Source organism: Lygodium microphyllum, chromosome 23 (genome assembly GCF_053477565.2).
Source record: "Lygodium microphyllum isolate KBCC chromosome 23, Lygodium_microphyllum_v1.1.10, whole genome shotgun sequence".
Classification (NCBI taxonomy): Eukaryota; Viridiplantae; Streptophyta; class Polypodiopsida; order Schizaeales; family Lygodiaceae; genus Lygodium; species Lygodium microphyllum.
In genome coordinates this window covers 20,234,248-20,251,513 of record NC_141157.1, presented here as the reverse complement: position 1 = coordinate 20,251,513, position 17,266 = coordinate 20,234,248, and the positions used below count along the sequence as shown (strand labels likewise).

The 17,266-nt window shown below is 43.0% G+C and overlaps 1 protein-coding gene across 2 annotated transcripts in view; it reads right to left on the bottom strand.

Annotated features, from left to right (window-relative positions):
- TIM50 (Haloacid dehalogenase-like hydrolase (HAD) superfamily protein) overlaps positions 1-17,266 on the bottom strand; it is a 69,259-nt gene that overhangs the window by 22,713 nt on the left and 29,280 nt on the right. For both annotated transcript variants that reach the window (XM_087663590.1, XM_087663591.1), the window contains exons 2-3: positions 15,154-15,242; positions 14,527-14,563 (exon numbers count right to left, since the gene is read on the bottom strand). In XM_087663590.1, coding sequence (XP_087519716.1) covers positions 14,527-14,563; positions 15,154-15,242 — 126 coding nt within the window. The remainder of the gene's footprint in view (positions 1-14,526; positions 14,564-15,153; positions 15,243-17,266) is intronic.

The window sequence follows — 17,266 nt, the reverse complement described above, 5'->3', positions numbered from 1 at the left end:
TCTCCCTTTGCATTACCCCATGCATTGGCATTCTGTTCATGCAAACATGCATTTGTGCGCATTTATCCATTTTCGGTCTTTTGGAGCGGTCAACTCTAAGATCCACCATATTCGCAGCATAACACATGGCAATTCTCCTAACGGCACTTTCCCTACCCTTGCTTGCTTGCTTGTTTTGCTTGTCTTGCTAAGCCCTCCATCCTTTTTTTTACCTTTCCACATATTCACCACATGATTGGCACATACACACACCTTAGGCACGTATCCTAGTCAGTGCGAGGGACTGGTCTGCTAGTTTTGTGTGACTTGAGTTTAAAACTCTCTTTATATTTTTCTATCTGTCACTTAATCGGCCGCTACCCCTATATTCCTTATGTATTTTTAAAACATTTCAAAACAAAAAAAAAATTCCATTGATTATATCCGCCTTTGTAGGACTTAGTAGGCCCTTGGGCAGTCGTCGAGCACCCTTGGTCCGATGCCCTGGCCTCTCTCGAGTGATCACTTGGGCTCCCTTGGTAAGATAACCATTGCCTCTGTAGTCTTGGTAGGCCACTGGGCAGCCGACGTGCACCCTTTGTCCGATGCCCTGGCTGCTTTGGGGTGGGACGCCTTGCGGTAAATCAAAATTTAGACTGGCCTACTTTTCTCGCCCTATTTTGGGCCTAAGAGAGGATGTTGTGCTAAGAATTGCTCTTAGCCACTTAAACAGCCCCAAAACATGCTTATTTTAGGCTTATTTTAGCCAAAACCCTAAAACGGGAAGCGGATCAAGAGAGTTAAGTGGGAGAGGATCTAGAACCCTAATTTTCTATAAATTGGCAGCCAGCCCTCCACTCTTCCCAGAATCTCGTTTTTGCAGGTTTCAGGTGTTACCAGCTTGCTACCCACACCCCGGTCACGGAGCACATCTCAGCCCTTGCTGTCCATCACTATTCCCTACAGTCTGGCGCCTATTTCCAGTCCTCCACATGCTGATTGCTGTTGTTTCTGCCTGGCGACTGACTGTTGATCATCTGCACTGCTGTCGTACAGTCTGCCAAGTCAGCAAACTGCTGCATTTGCAGGCCCCAGCTGCCACCCTAACAGTTTTCTCTCTCCTGCAGGCTGTCTTGCCTGCGTTTTTAGTCTTTCTCTCCTGCAGGCTGTCCTACCCGCGTTTTTAGCCTTTCTCTCACCTACTATCTGCGTTTTTAGTCTTTCTCTCTTGCAGGCTGTCCTACCTGCGTTTTTAGTCTCTCTCTTACAAGCTGTCCTGCCTGCGTTCTCTCTCTTGCAAATTGTCCTGCCTACGTTTTTAGTCTTTCTCTCACCTGTTGCCTGCGTGTTTAGTCTTTCTCTCTCCTCACTGCTGTCTGCATCAGATCCAACTTCTCACTGCTGCGTTTACTGGTATTCGACATCCGAAGGCTGCCTTGCTGCGATTCGGGATCCGTTCGGAGTACGATACTCTCCAACTCATTACCCCTGCCCTGATCCTTGAGATACAGGGGTTCGAGGTTCAGTATTCATTCATTGCATAGTGTGTTTGCTGCATAAGCATCGTATTGTTAGTAGTCATATCATTTCATTTATTATTTATTAACTGTGTTCATTGTCTCTGAGTTACCCTAACCCTTATCCTAACTGTGTTCTTTTATCAGCCTGTGCTTTGTCGTACGGTTTCTGTTTATACTTCTGTGTTAGGGTATTTTCTTTACACCAACTCTTCTCACGGAGCCAACTCTTCCCACCGAAGAGTCTCAAACCACCCTAAAGCAATCAAGGCGAAATAAAAACCACTGAAACAAGGTGATAATTGTGAAAGAAGAGTTATCGCCATGTCTTCAAAAGTGATCACCTTCCTTGCATTTTGTACCTGCATCTGAAGCTGCCTTAGCTTGTTAATACGCTCCCGCATGGAAGATGACTTGTTAACACTCATGGTCCTCATCTGCACTTTCAAAGAAACTCACTTTGGGACGGTCATATGATTGTACATCTGATCAAGGTCCAGCCATATCTCCCGGGCCACCGTCAAATGTTACATATGAGAGAGAACTGAAGGAAAGCGAAAATGCCCAAGTGGTGTGTGCAGCGAGAATGGAGTGTGTTCAGCAGTAGAGAGTGCAGAGAGAGTAGAGACTTGAGTTGGGTGTGTACCGGTGTGGCACACACAAAGAATGAAACAATGTATTTATGTTTTAGGGTACGGTACATTTACACCCGCAAGACTGCGGTCACATGTACAAGTAAAATATATACACGGAAAGCGTAGCGAAGGGCCTTTACACATTTACACCTGCAAGAGTGCGATCACGTGTACAAGTAAAATATATACACGGGAAGTGTAGCGAAGGAAAGCGAAAATGCCCAAGTGGTGTGTGCAGCGAGAATGGAGTGTGTTTAGCAGTAGAGAGTGCAGAGCATAGTGACAGGAAACGGCCGGAACGGCCCCTCGGCACGTGGAATTGCCGTCCCCAAAATGTATCCGTCATGGGCCGTGTTTCCAAATGATGGAACATTCCCTGTCTGAAACGAGACAAGGAACGCCACGTGGCAGGCAAAACTTACCTGCGCCCGGTCGCCCACATTCTGCTTCCGCCTGCACTTCGCGTTCTACTCCCGCCTGCATCCTGCATCCTACTCTTCGCGTTCTACTCCCGCCTGCATCCTGCTCCCGAGACCCGCCTACATCCTGCCCCCAGCAGCCAGCCACCTTCATTCTCTTCCTTCTTCTTCTTTCATCTCTTCCCTCTCTTCCTTCTTCTTCTTTCTCTTCTTTCTCCTCCAACCTCTTCCTTCTCTTCCTTCTTCTTCTTTCTCTTCTTTCTCTTCTTCCTTCTACCTTCTCTTCTTCCTTCTACCTTCTCTTTACTTCTCCCTTCTCTTCTTCCTTCTTCCTTGAACCTTCTTCCTTCTCTTCCTTCTTCTCCTCTTCTCTTGAGTCTTCCTTCTAAGTTCTTTTCCAAGTTCCAAGTTCTCCTCTTTTCTTCTTCGTCTCCCTTCTCTCCCTTTCCCTTCTCTCTCGACTCTTGAGTGAGTCTTGACTCTTGAGCCTTCTCCCTTCTCTCGAGCCTTCAATTTTCAGCCTTCAATTTTTCCTTCTCTCGACTCTTGAACCTTCAATTTTCAGCCTGAAATCATAAATGGCTTCATCTTCCCGCCCCGCTCGTCGGGTTGGTGGTCGAGGAAGAAAGTCTGATGATTGGTCATGATGGGAAGAAGTAAATGCTGACCGCCCTTTGAGTGATGGAGGATCTCGACCATGGACTTGCAAGCTTTGCCCATACAAGCGAACTAGTGGAGCAAACAAAGTAATCCATTGAGCCGAGCATTTGTATTTCAAATTTTTATTGATTTTAATTTTTCAAAGTTACTTAAATATTAGAATATGGACTACCAATTGCCACTTGTTCCATTTTAATATTTATACATAATCAGGTCCGAGCTCATCTCCTACTTGAGCCAAATTCAGAGGTGTAGTTTTGTCCAAATGTGACCTTGGAGAAGCAAAGGGAGCTTTGTGACCATGTAGCAGGTCAACAAGCTTATCTTGCATCTAGACCACGACGTGTTGCAGTTGACCCTGCAACTTTTGTGACACCATCCCCATCAGATGTATCTAGAGCAGGGTCAGTATCAAGAAGTGCTACCTCCACACCTACTACAGGCATTGCATCGGCCATGGCATCAACAACGCCACACATTGCACGTAGACAAAGCACACTTGATGCTAGTTGGGATCCCAAGAAGAAGGAAGAGGTGGATACATCAATGGCACGCTTTTTTTATCATGACCACATTCAATTTCGTACAGCCAAGTCAGAGTATTTTAAATTGATGTGCAAGAAGATTAGTGAGTATGGCCCTTCGTATGTACCTCCATCATCAGAGACCGGAGTTTCCTTGATTGCTGATGGTTGGAGTGATACATGCAAGCGATCCATTCATGGTATGGTTGCTTATTCTCGTGGAGAAATGTATTTCATATCTTCACATGATGCATCGGGGACATGAAAGTCAGCAGATATACTTGCAGCAGAGTGGATTACAGATGTTGAGCTTATTGGCCTAGAGCATGTTGTGGGATTTGTTTCAGATGGAGAGCCTGCAAATAGGGCAGCAGGTGCTATTATTCAGGGATATTATCCGCATATCACAATTTCATATTGTATGGCTCATTGCTTGAACAACCTACTAAAGGATATTGGTAACGTGTCATGGATTGCATCTGTCATAGAGCAAGGAGCTCAAATGGTTAGCTTTGTTTTGAATCACCAGTTTCTTCGCCATCACTTCTTTTTGCGGTCGAAGAAGACACTTTTAAAATACTCTGATACCAGATTTACCTTTAACTTCTTGATGCTAGGCAGGCTAAGAGAATGCAGTGGTGCCTTGAGGTAGTTATTTCTTAGTGATGAGTTTACCTCATCAACATTGGCAGATACTCCTACAGGTATCTTATGCTTGGAGAAAGCAAATAACTCCACTTTTTGGGATGATGTAAAGCCGATAGATGCTATGGTATCACCCATTGTACATTTATTGAGGGTTATGGATGCTATGCAACCTTGCATTGGCAAGGTATATGAGGCTATGGACAGGCTGAATGAAAAGTTGCAGGAGTTGGCACCAAATGATGAGGCGTATGAGGAAATACACCATTTAGTTGTGACGAGGTGGAACTGTTAGCCTACTCTTCTTCAGTCTCAGTCTGTCATCTCCTGGTTGTGAGCTCCTGTCAGAGTCTGACAGGAGACAGAGGAGCTCTGTCAGTGCATTTTTGTGGCTGCCCTAGTCAGCATGCAGCCCTGGGTTTGTTACAGCCCAAACTGGGCTGTTTTTTGTCCAGACTGCCCATTTTCTGGGCAGTCGGCCAGATCTGGCCAAAGTCGGCCAGATCTGGCTGGTCGGCCAAATCTGGCCAGGTCGGCCAGTTTGGCTGGTCGGCCACTTTGCTGGCCTGGGGGCTATTTATAGCAGCCCCCCCAGTCAGTCCAGCATTGTTCTCTGCAGGTACAGCACTGCTCCTTCCGTCTCCGTCTCCGGCATTGGTGCTGCCACTGCTTCCAGTCTGTCCTGGTTCCCTCACTGACGCTCTAGGCTGCGTGCAGGGACTGTTCTGTCCATTCCAGTGTATTTAGCATTCATCTCAGTCAGTGCAGACTTTCTTCCTTCATTCTCTGCTTTCTCTCTCCTCTCCTCCGTGTTCGTGTTCTTCTTCCGTTGCGCACTCTCACAGGAACTCCTATAGCTCACCCATGCATGCAGCTGCATTTGTTGTGGATCGTGGGTTCCAGGGCAAGGGTCAGGACAATGACACTGAGGTTATGGATACATGGAGACTTATATTGTCTCGTCGAGTGCCTAATCATGGCACTAGACGAAAGATCAGAGATCAGCTTTCATGTTATAGGACCTTTCAAGGTTCTTTTGGTTGTGGGGATGCACAGGAGGATCGCTCTAAGTTTGGGGCAGCTTTGTGGTGGGAGGACTATGGTTCGGATGGTCCTGAGTTGCAGCAACTAGCCATCCGTATTTTGAGTCAGTCAGTTATCTCCTCTTGTTTGGAGCAATTGTGGAGTACCTACGCTCACATTGCTTCAAAGAAGAGGAACCGTCTTGGTGTGGAGAGGGCAAACGATCTAGTATTCGTTAGTGCTAATTTGAGGATGTTATGTAACAGTATGACAACAAAGCTTGATCCATTCACAGAGTGGGAGATGCAGCAAGAAGAGAAGACACATGCTGATGTTGAGGGAGATGCAGCAATTCATGGTACACATGATGATGAGGCTAGCACTTCAGGAGTGGCTAGAGCAGCCTCAGATCATGATCATGATCTTTGATTTAGCTTACTTATCACGAGTCTCATGATACATGAGTCATGACACATTTACATTATATATGATATTATGATCATTGATGACACTGTGACACTTGGGCTGTTGACAGTTGTGCCATGCCGATATTATATTTGTACTTGAGTCTTGCATTCTTGCAGTTGTACTTTGGGCTATTTTGGCATGCCGCATTTTGCTTCAGTCTAGAGATTAGACTTTATATTTGTAGTCTTTTTTGGGGCAATGAGCATGTTCTTTCAAAGATTAGACTTCAATTTCATATTTGTAATCTTTTAAGTTTTTTGGCAATGGTACCATAGGCATGTTCTTTTACTATTTAGCTTAGACTTTGAAGTTTAGTTCATTGTTCATTGTTCATTGTTTTATCATTTATGATTTTTGGCATATGTATTATGGATTTTATTATTTATAATTGAATAGCTTACCTCTTGAGCCTTGTAAGTTGCAATTGAATTTCTAATGAGTAGTTTTAGAATAATGCATGATATCTTAAAGTTAAAACTTAAAATGATTTGTCCTTGTGGATTATATACCTTGGTTTTAAGTTTTAACACTCCAGAGTCCACATGGATTATAAGTGAAATATTAAATTTTTTTCATGAATTTTGATTTTTTAAATGCCGTTCCCGTTCCCACGTCCCCGTTCCCTAGGTTTGGCGTTCCCGTCCCCGTCCCCGTCCCCGTCTCCGTTCCCCGTTCCCGTTCCCCGTTTCATGTTTCTATGGTGCAGAGAGAGTAGAGACTTGAGTTGGGTGTGTACCAGTGTGGCACACACAAAGAATGAAAGAATGTATTTATGTTTTAGGGTACGGTACATTTACACCCGCAAGAGTGCAGTCACATGTACAAGTAAAATATATACACGGGAAGTGTAGCGAAGGGCCTTTACACATTTACACCCGCAAGAGTGCGGTCACATGTACAAGTAAAATATATACATGGAAAGTGTAGCGAAGGGCCTTTACACCCAACAACCTCCCACTTAAAGGTCATGAGCAAACCTTTAACCAACTCCCACTAGTCGAATGCAATGCTCATGCTGAGCCTTTGCAAGATTTTTTGTGAGAGCATCTGCAAGGTTATCTTGTGTTTTGATCTTAGTCAGTGTGACTAGACCATCATCCAAAACTTGTCTAATAAAGTGGTACCATACATCAATATGTTTAATACGTGCATGAAACATGGGATTCCTAGCCAGACATATAGCACTCTGGCTATCACATCCAAGTACAGGTGTTTTGGTGGGCAGCCCAAAATCCTTGACCAAGCGACCAAGCCAAACAGCTTCTTTCGAAGCTTCAGTGGCTGAAATATATTCAGCCTCAGTGGTAGAAAGTGCTACTATCTTTTGCAATCTAGAGTACCAAGAAACTGCCCCACCAGTCAAGATAAATATATACCCACTAGTAGACTTGCGAGTATCCAAGTCACCTGCCATGTCTGCATCACAATATCCCTGCAGATCTAATGTACCCTTTCCATAGCAAATACATTTTCTTTGTGTGCCCTTAAGGTATCAAAAGATGCATTTCACTGTCTCCCAATGTGCTTTGCCAGGGTTCGACATAAACCTGCTCACAATTCCCACTGCATGAGCAATGTCAGGTCTAGTGGCAACCATAGCATACATGAGTGATCCACAAGCGAAGCATAAGGAACACCCTTCATAGAGTTGGCTGCCATGTCATCTTTTGGGCAATCAGCTTTTGCTAAGCTTAAGGTATGGTGGTAATGGAACACCAAGTGACTTAGCATCTGTCATAGAGAAACGATCAAGCACTTTGTTGATGTACTTTTCTTGTGAGAGAAATAAGAGCTTCTGCTCTCTATCTCTCGTCACACGCATGCCCAAAATATGTTCAGCTGCACCCAAGTCCTTCATGGAAAAGGCTGAATTCAGCTGTCTTTTCAATGCATTAACCTGGCTCTTATGCTTACCAACAATAAGCATATCATCCACATAAAGCACAAGGATAATAAGGCTTCCATCATCAGCCTTCTTTGTGTATAAGCAGTGATTTGCATTGCTTCTTTTAAACCCATGTGAGAGCATGAAGGCATCAAACTTCTTATACCACTATCTAGGAGCCTGTTTTAAACCATACAAGCTTCTCTTAAGCTTGCACACCAAATGCTCCTTTCCTGGCATAACAAAGCCCTTTGGCTGTTTCATATACAGCTCTTCTTCTAAATCACCATGCAGGAATGCAGTTCTAACATCCATCTGATCAAGTTCAAGATCCATAGACGCAACAATAGCAAACAATACCCGAAGAGTGGTCATTTTGACAACAGGTGAAAAAACTTCCTGAAAGTCAATCCCCTCTTTCTGAGTATAACCCTTAGCCACAAGCCTGGTTTTGTATTTGGGTTTGCCATCCACACACTTGATTTTGTAGACCCACTTGTTAGGAATAGCTTTCTTGTCTTTGGGTAATGAAACCAAATCCCAAGTATCATTCTGATACAATGACTTCATTTCTTCCTGCATAGCTTGCTCCCACTTTTTCTTTAACTCACATGACAATGCCTCTTTATATGTAAGAGGCTCACCCTCATCTGTGAGTAAAATGCAGTCCAAAGAGGGATCAAACCTCTGTATGGGTCTCCTGACACGTGTAGACCTTCTCACCCAATGATATGTGTTATCAGGCAATGGATCTACATCCAAAGGAATGTCAATGACCTCATTATTTGACTGCTGAACTGCATTTTCAGGTTGCTGTAATAAATTTTCAGGCTGCTGTAATTGATGTTCAACATGCTGATTTTGTTGCCCAAACTGATTTTCAGCATCCCTTTGCTGCCCATTTGCATCTGGCTCAATAATGACATGCTGATTATCATAACCAGCATCAAATGGAACTGAATTTTCAGTGGCTGATGGCTGTTTAAGTGGCTGATCATGCTGAAATTTCACTTTCATTTTGTCTACATCACTAGATGTGGCATTTTTCAGCAGCTTTGATTCATTAAATACCACATCTCGGCTGCATAGCACCTTTTTCATGCTTGGAACCCAAACTCTATAACCCATTTCACCATCATCTCCATAACCCATGAAAATGCCTTTGAGGGATTTCATGTCAAGTTTGGTTCTGCTATCAACAAGCACATGTACATAGCATTCGCAGCCAAAGATCCTTAAGTGGTCATAAAAAGCAGGTTTGCCAGACCAAACCTCTTCAGGGATGCCACTATCAAGTGCACGATGTGGAGATCGGTTGCAAATATACACCGCAGTTTTAAGTGCCTCTCCCCAAAACAATTGCAAGAGATTAGCTGTGGACAGCATGCACCGAATCTTCTCACATAAAGTGCGATTCATTCGCTCAGCCACACCATTAGATGACAGATTATAAGGGGCTGTAAGCTCTCGTTTAATCCCATTTTCATCACAAAAACTATTAAATTGTTTAGATACGTACTCTCCCCCATTATCTGTTCTTATGCATTTTAGTTTTAAGCCCTTTTGAGTACTAACAAATGCATAAAACCTTTTAAAAGCATCCAATGCCTCACTTTTCTGCTTAAGCAAATAAACCCATAGCTTTCTAGAGTGGTCATCAATAAAAGACACAAAATAACGGAAACCACTATGAGTTTTTATTGGCATGGTACATACATCGGAATGGACTAAATCCAAGATACATGCCTTCCTAGAGGCTCCATGAGAGTATGAACTCTTTACATGTTTTCCAAAGACACAGTCATCACAAAAGTCAAGCTTTGAGTTTTTCACATCAACTCTTCCAAGTGAAGAAAGTGCATCCAAATCCTTTTGGCTCATGTGTCCAAGACGCTTATGCCATAGCTCCATGTGTGACTGTACTTCTGCAACTGCAACAAACTTTCCAGGAAGTGCCTTGCAATGAAGATAATACAAAGTTCCCTTTTTACCACCTCTAGTGACCAGCATAGATCATTTTTGTATTTTCCACATTCCACCACCAAAGGTAGTGTAGTAACCTCCTATCTAACTGCCCAACAGAAAGCAAGCTCTTTTTAATGCCAAGTACATACCTAACATCATGAAGAATCAATTCCTGGCCATTTTCAAGAGCCAGGTGTATGGTGCCCACTCCTTCAATATCACATGCATGATTATTCCCTAGGTAAACTTTCCCAAGATTACCTGTTGCATAAGTAGAAAAACACTCCAAAGATGGAGTTACATGAAATGAGGCACCACTGTCAACAATCCACGATTATGACAAATCATCATGAGCAGATAACAAGGCATCTATCACATCCCTTTTAGTAATATACATGTCTTCCACTATCATAGCATGTGGATCTGAAGATGCAACCAGCAAATCAGCATCTTTATCTTCTTCTATCTCCTCAATGACAACACTAGATACCATATTTGCCTTTTTTGTTTCTTTAGGGATAGAGCTGCTATCCTTCTCATTATTTTTTCCTTTTGCATTAGCCTGCTTCTTGCGTTCTTGCTCCTTCTTATAGTTCCTGCAATCGCGCTTTTTATGCCCTTTGCGTCCGCACTGATAGCAAGTGACATCTTGCTGTTTTTCTTTGCTTTTGCTGCGATTTTTATGCTTATTTGCAGCATTTGACTTCTTTTCAGTCCATCCTCTAACATTATAGGCTAATCCACTGTTTTCCCCACTAGACTTGCATCTAATCTCCTCATTAAGGATAGAACCACGTACACCATCAAATGTCAAGTTGGGGTTGTTGCTCAATGACACAACCAATGCTTCCCATGAATCTGGCAAAGTCATGAGCAAGAAGATAGCCTTTAGCTTAGGATCAAAAGCCGACAAGCCTGCATCCCGTAACTGACTCAAAATACCTGTAAATGCAGCCAAATGCTCTGAGGTGGGCTTAGACTCATCAAGCTTTAAGTTGACTAACTTTGGCATGAGATGGACCTGATTAACAGGAGTAGTATTCTCATACGTAGCCTTGAGTTTCTCCCAAACTGCATATGCACTGTTGAGTCCCTTGATATCAACCAAGATATCATCAGTAACTGCCATTTTGATGTAAGTAATGGCCTTTTTATTCATTTTAGCCCAATCTTCATCTGACAAAGCAGCAGGTTTTTGTTCTACCAAAGCATCTTCACAATCCTTCAGAAAAAGGATACCCTGCATACGATCTTTCCAAAGATCAAAGCCATTGCCATCAAATTTGTGAATCTCAAAAAGATTCTTTGTGTCAGCAGTGGATGCACTTCCAGCCATTTTTCAGCAATAAATTTCTGCAATAGAATGCTGAATGCAATCAGCCAATAGCAAGGTTGCTGTATATAACAGCAAATACACAAACTTGTACTTCAAAGTGTACCCAAGAAGCAGATATTTTGCTGTAATTTCAGTCCAAAGGGCTGATTACAGCATATACACAAAGCAAATCTGATACATATGCATACAAGATAGCTCCCACTTCAATAATACATCACCGTAATGCCCAAATGCAATAACCCGAGTGCTGTATGTGCCACTATTTCATTGCACAATGAGCATTCAGCAATACATGTACCAAGAGAAGCTGCCTTTTCATAACATTTGATACATCCCAAGTCCAAATTTCTCCCGCTTAGCAGTGAATTTGCTGAAATTCCACTGTCAAAGCACAAATCAGCTCAAAATACATCACTAATGTGAAAAGCCCTAAATTTTCTGCAATAAATCTGCCCCAATTGCATTAATACATGTTCCCGAGAGCATAAAACGGGCAAATTCAGCAAAATTTCATAAAATATTGCAAAAGCCCCAAATTTTCCGGGTCCAAGTGTGCGCGAATGTCAACCAATCTGACTTAGCTGAGCAAAATTTCACCAATACAGCAAAAAGGCCCAAATTTTATGGGTCCAATGTTGAGAAATTTTACTCAAACGAGTAAAATTTCACCAAATTTGGCGAAATCCCCAATTTATACGCGCACAATGTCTGCAATTTTGACGCAGATGTCTGTATTATGCATGAACAGCACTAAATCTGGAAAAGCCCCAAATTTTCTGGCTCAAATCTGCACAAATCTGAGAACTGTGCTTGCGTGCGCGAACTGGGGCCTGTTTTAATGTGACAAGTCACAAAAAATTGCAAAAATGACTATCGTGACCTATCGACTGATCACGCTGATCAGAAACGAACTGCCGCCTGTCCACGCTGACCACGTCAGCTGTCGCCTGACTGTCGCTGAGCAGATTTGGCTGTCGCCTGTCCACGCTGACCTGTTTCTGACCTGGCGACTGTCTGTCCAGCTGTCGCCTGTGTAAAACGTGACCTGAACACTGTCGCCTGACTGTCCTGAACAGAAACGTGACCTGGAAAGATGACGACCTGACCTGTGCTGACCTGGAAGGGCTGCGCCTGACCTGTCTGGTTACAGACTGAGCAAAAACGAGCCTGCACCACTGTCGCCTGTTTCGCACGTGCTTTCGCCTAACCAGCAAAGATGGCGACTTGCTGATTTCTCACGAGCGAAGCGCTGGCGATGTCTCGCACAGGCTCCGGGAAGTGTGCACACCTTAGCCGAAGCTCTAATACCAGTTTGAAGGAAAGCGAAAATGCCCAAGTGGTGTGCGCAACGAGAATGGAGTGTGTTCAGCAGTAGAGAGTGCAGAGAGAGTAGAGACTTGAGTTGGGTGTGTACCAGTGTGGCACACACAAAGAATGAAAGAATGTATTTATGTTTTAGGGTACGGTACATTTACACCCGCAAGACTGCGGTCACATGTACAAGTAAAATATATACACGGGAAGTGTAGCGAAGGGCCTTTACACATTTACACCCGCAAGAGTGCGGTCACATGTACAAGTAAAATATATACACGGGAAGTGTAGCAAAGGGCCTTTACACCCAAGAAGAACAACTGTAGTACATGAGAGAAATAAAAACAAGCAGATGCAAGCATTGAGTTTATCCCAATGTACCTGAGACTTTGCCAACTCCACCTTATCACTGGAAGAGAGTCTAGACTTGTCTCATGAAGAAGGATGATGAATAGCCTCCATAATAAGCTCCGCCAAATCATAGGACTCCAAAATGGCAAGCATCATGACCCACCAGATGCAGTAATTCTCGTCATCTAGCTTTTGATCTGATGAAAGAGATGGTAAGACGAGCACCTTCCGATCCATGATCGCCTGAAACTTTGTCTTGGCCTCAAAAGACATCTTCACCTACAATGCCTACACAAAACACAAAAAGCAACCCCCTCTGATTGTGAGAATACAACCTACTAGGGCTCTTCACCACTCGTCCCACTCCTTCACCCGCAGAAGGCAGTGAAAATGTAAAATCTACACTAGAAGGCCCAAAACACATTCTTCTTCCTTCTCTAACAGCAAAAACCTGCAACAACTTCAGCAAATCTTCTCCTTTCTCGCACACCCACGCTCGCCTCAGCCTTGTTCTGATGCATAGCCCTCCTGCTCACCCTTGAACGCTGAAAACGCAGACTTGTGTCGCGCTGAAATCTCCTCTTCGGTAAGGTCCACCCTAGATCAGTCCTTCAATGCTCTGATACCATGTCAAAGTGAATCAATACAAAAGCGAATGACCAAGACAAAGAGTGAAGAGAGAGAGAAAGAGACAATGAAACGCAAAAAATCTGCAATAAAGAATGCTATATAAAGATGCAGAAATATACACATATGCAAAGAGAATGTCTACATATGTCTCCACCTTGAAGATCTCAATCTCCATGAACCCCGAGGGCAGTCTCTACAGTCTGCAGCCTGAAAACTGGGAGCACAACTGAACAAGACTGCGAAGACCGAGGCCAATAAATAGGCCAGCAAGAAAATGCCAAAAATAACAAGTCAGCTGCATTACATGCAGCCAACTGGACCAGCTGTCCGACCTGCCACATCAGCTGCCACGTGTCACCTGCCTGCTGCCACGTGTCACCAGTCTGCCTACATGGACTACCTGTCCAGGGAGATGCCAAGCTCCAACATGACGTTACTGGTATGTTCTCTAGGTCACTTTGGCCTCCACACAACATTAAATAAAACACACACACACAGTGTGTGTGTGTGTGTGTGTGTGTGTGTGCGCGCGCGCGTGCCCGCGCGCATGCACATGAGGCCTTCAGTTTGACATCCAACTACTTCATTGTCTGATGAACTTTATCAGAATCATGGGCATGTTATTGCCTGGAGTTACAAGCATGTGACTCCGAAATATCCGTCACGTAAATCACTTGATGTGGCCAGCCCTCATTGGCTACTGGTCTATTTCCAGCCTTGCCTGTTGGAGCCCTTGGAGAGATTCCATCAGGCTCCCCCCTTTTGGTTTCCATTGCCTAATGGCATGCCCTCTGCACTTTTGTTGACACATCATCGATTTGCTGCCAAACCTTAGCCTGAAGGGTCTCATGTACCCAATCTCTCTCGATATTTTATTACTATTTAGGAAACCCTAACCCAAGTGAAACCCACCACAAAGTACAAAGATAAAAATAAAAACATCAAAAATCTTGATCATTTGGAGGCTCACTGCACACACTCACGTGAAAGCACACACACACACATAGACTTTGTGCTTTTGCCAACACTCTTATCCCATAAATATGACCCACTCACTAATCATTGCATCATTCCAACTCATGTGAGGAAAGCATGGTGTTCAAATGTATTGAGTACATCTGGATTCATCATTCTATTATTCTTTTAGAAAACTGCTTAGAGCAATAATGGCATACCTTGAGCTGCGGTAGAATACGCAGCACCTTGGATTTTCTGCGGCACAAATTAAAAATGTAATAAGCAACAGGTAAGAGAAGACCAAGATGACTACTCACAATACGTGCATCTAAGCTAAGCAATACCCCATACAAGCACATCGAACCCAAATACAGAAGCAAATAGATTCCAGAATACAGTTAAAGCATTAATAAGTTTTACAACAAGATGATCCTTTTTGAAAGTGTGAGCTTTCATTTGTCCATTCAATAATTCAGGGCATGAGAAAGGTACACTCGCCACTTTTCATTCAAATGGCAAGAAATAACTGGCATTGAAGTTCATTGAGCTTCAATTCTACACCTCTTTCTTTCCTGCCTTCCTCTTGCCTTTAGTTCCCAACTTTAAGGAAGACACAAAGAGCAGCTTACAAGAAAATTGTAGAAAATAGAACATAAAAAGCATCAACCTTGTTAAAAAACATTCCAAAAATAGAACACACAGAGCATCAACCTTGTAAAAAAGCATCCCAGAACCTCCATCTTCAAAGCATTCATTTTTATTATGTCAAACCCTACATGCAGTACAGTAAAGTGTGTTGGCCATCTGTACTTAAAATGCAGTGCATTCAATGAGTCAATTATTACTTGCAAAAGACTATCATCCTCATTTGACACTGTTCCTTGGCACTGACGCATTGCTGATATTTTCTCCTCCATTTGTTCAGGAGTAAAAGCTGCACAATCCCAAATGTACAATGTTAGGAAAAGATTTGCTACTCCTGACTATAAGAAGTTTTAAACCACCCATATCTGAACCACCTTGCTAACAGAAGGCAAACAGCAAGCCAAACATCAATAATAGAATCCACATGAGATGCATTCAGACCACATATGTACTACCAACAACAATAACAAGACATGGAAAAACATATTCTCAATCAGTTAGCTATGAGGTGTACCCAATTAGTCCCATGTTTTTAAACAAACAATAAATTATATAAATCAAACTTGCTGTGATAGTAAGGAAATGGATTTGAAATATCTGTATGCAGAAAGTGCATTTGACACTCAAGACTTGAAACCAAAACAGACTATCAGTCAACACAGGTCATGATTCCTAGCCTACTATTCTGCAAAAAGGAGACCCACTTCCTCCTTGATAATTAGTCCCAAATTTAACAATTTCTGATTATGAAATAAAATCTGTACATGATAACATAGCATTAAGAATCAGCTGAACAGTTGAGCACATAACTTTTGCATTCATTGCCTTGATAACATACTCTATTCTAGCTCTGTATTCTAGATCATAAAGTTGAAAATACTCCAAGTTAATAAAGACAACATTACATCAAAACAATTTTTCTTCTCACATGATCACACCACCAAGGAATATCCTTCAATGAAATACTTGAAATCACTCTGCCATGACAACTTTGCTCTGGCTTCAGACATACTAGATGTGCAGAAGGCTACACAGCTCAAGACAGCCAATCAAGGAGAATCTAGTCCCCCCAAAGCTAAGAGAATAAATGTGTGCAATGTGCTAACTATAGAACTAGGTTGTTGAGGCACTATTATTAAGGCCTGCATTAACACATAATACCATGCATTTTGGCCTAATTCACTCGAAAAAACAAGCCCAAAAAGATTTATCTATGAAAGAAGCATTTGTTTTATTCAATAAGACAAATCCCAAAAATCCCCAATATAAGGACATGATGTGGGCATCCATCCTCTCTTACTCTTCCATGCTCTCACTGATCATCCTCATTCCTTCCACTCCTCTTTACCAGATCAGGCTGATTGAGAGAGAGTATGGCAGGCTGAACTGGGAGAGAGTGGCAACATAAAAGACCAAATGAGCAGCAGCAAGAGAAGGGCTGTTATTTATAGCAGCCAGCCCCAAAACTGGCTGACCAGCCCATACTGAACCAACAGGCTGCAATCGCCTGTGCCATTTCAAACAGGCTGCCATTGCCAATGTGAACGCAGTCATAAAAGCTGCACAAACTGAAATGCACCAAATTGGATCAGTAATTAGCCGTGCAAACTCACTCTAAGACACAAAAAACGAAATGCAAGGCTGAAAATTGAGATGCAAGAGCTATCGCAGCTGCATTGTCTCCATCAGGCTCCAATTGAACTCATAACCAGGAGATTGTCAGCATGAAATACAAGCAATGCTAACACCCCCTCTCAAATCCCAAGGAGGAGCTGAAGACCCAACAATCTCATGTGACGGGAGAATAGAAGCCTAAGATAGAGGCTTCATGAAAAAATCAGTGGCATTGTCCCCTGTAGGACAATAGACCACTGCTAACTAGCTTGGACTCCATGACCCACTCTCAAACATGTTGATATTGAACCTCAATGAGTTTCATGAGTGCAAGCATGAAACACCAGGTTCTTCACCAAAGTAGGAGCACTCTAGTTATCCATGCGGGTAGGATCCACCTCCTATGTGTGGCTACCTATCAAGATCAAACCATCCACATAAAGGATGACTAAGACACACTCTGGACCATCCAATTGAAAGTAGAGGTTAGAATTGTGGCCATAAAGGACCTCCCACAAGCGATAGATATAGTACTCCTCTCTCCAAGCACACAAAAGCCTAGAGACTGATCGACAAAAATCTCCTCCTTTAAGATGCCATTCCAGAAGGTGGACTTTGTGTCCATTTGATAAATGGGCCAATGATACTGGGCTATAGGAGCCAAAACATGCCAAATAATAGACATACGAGCCGTTGAAG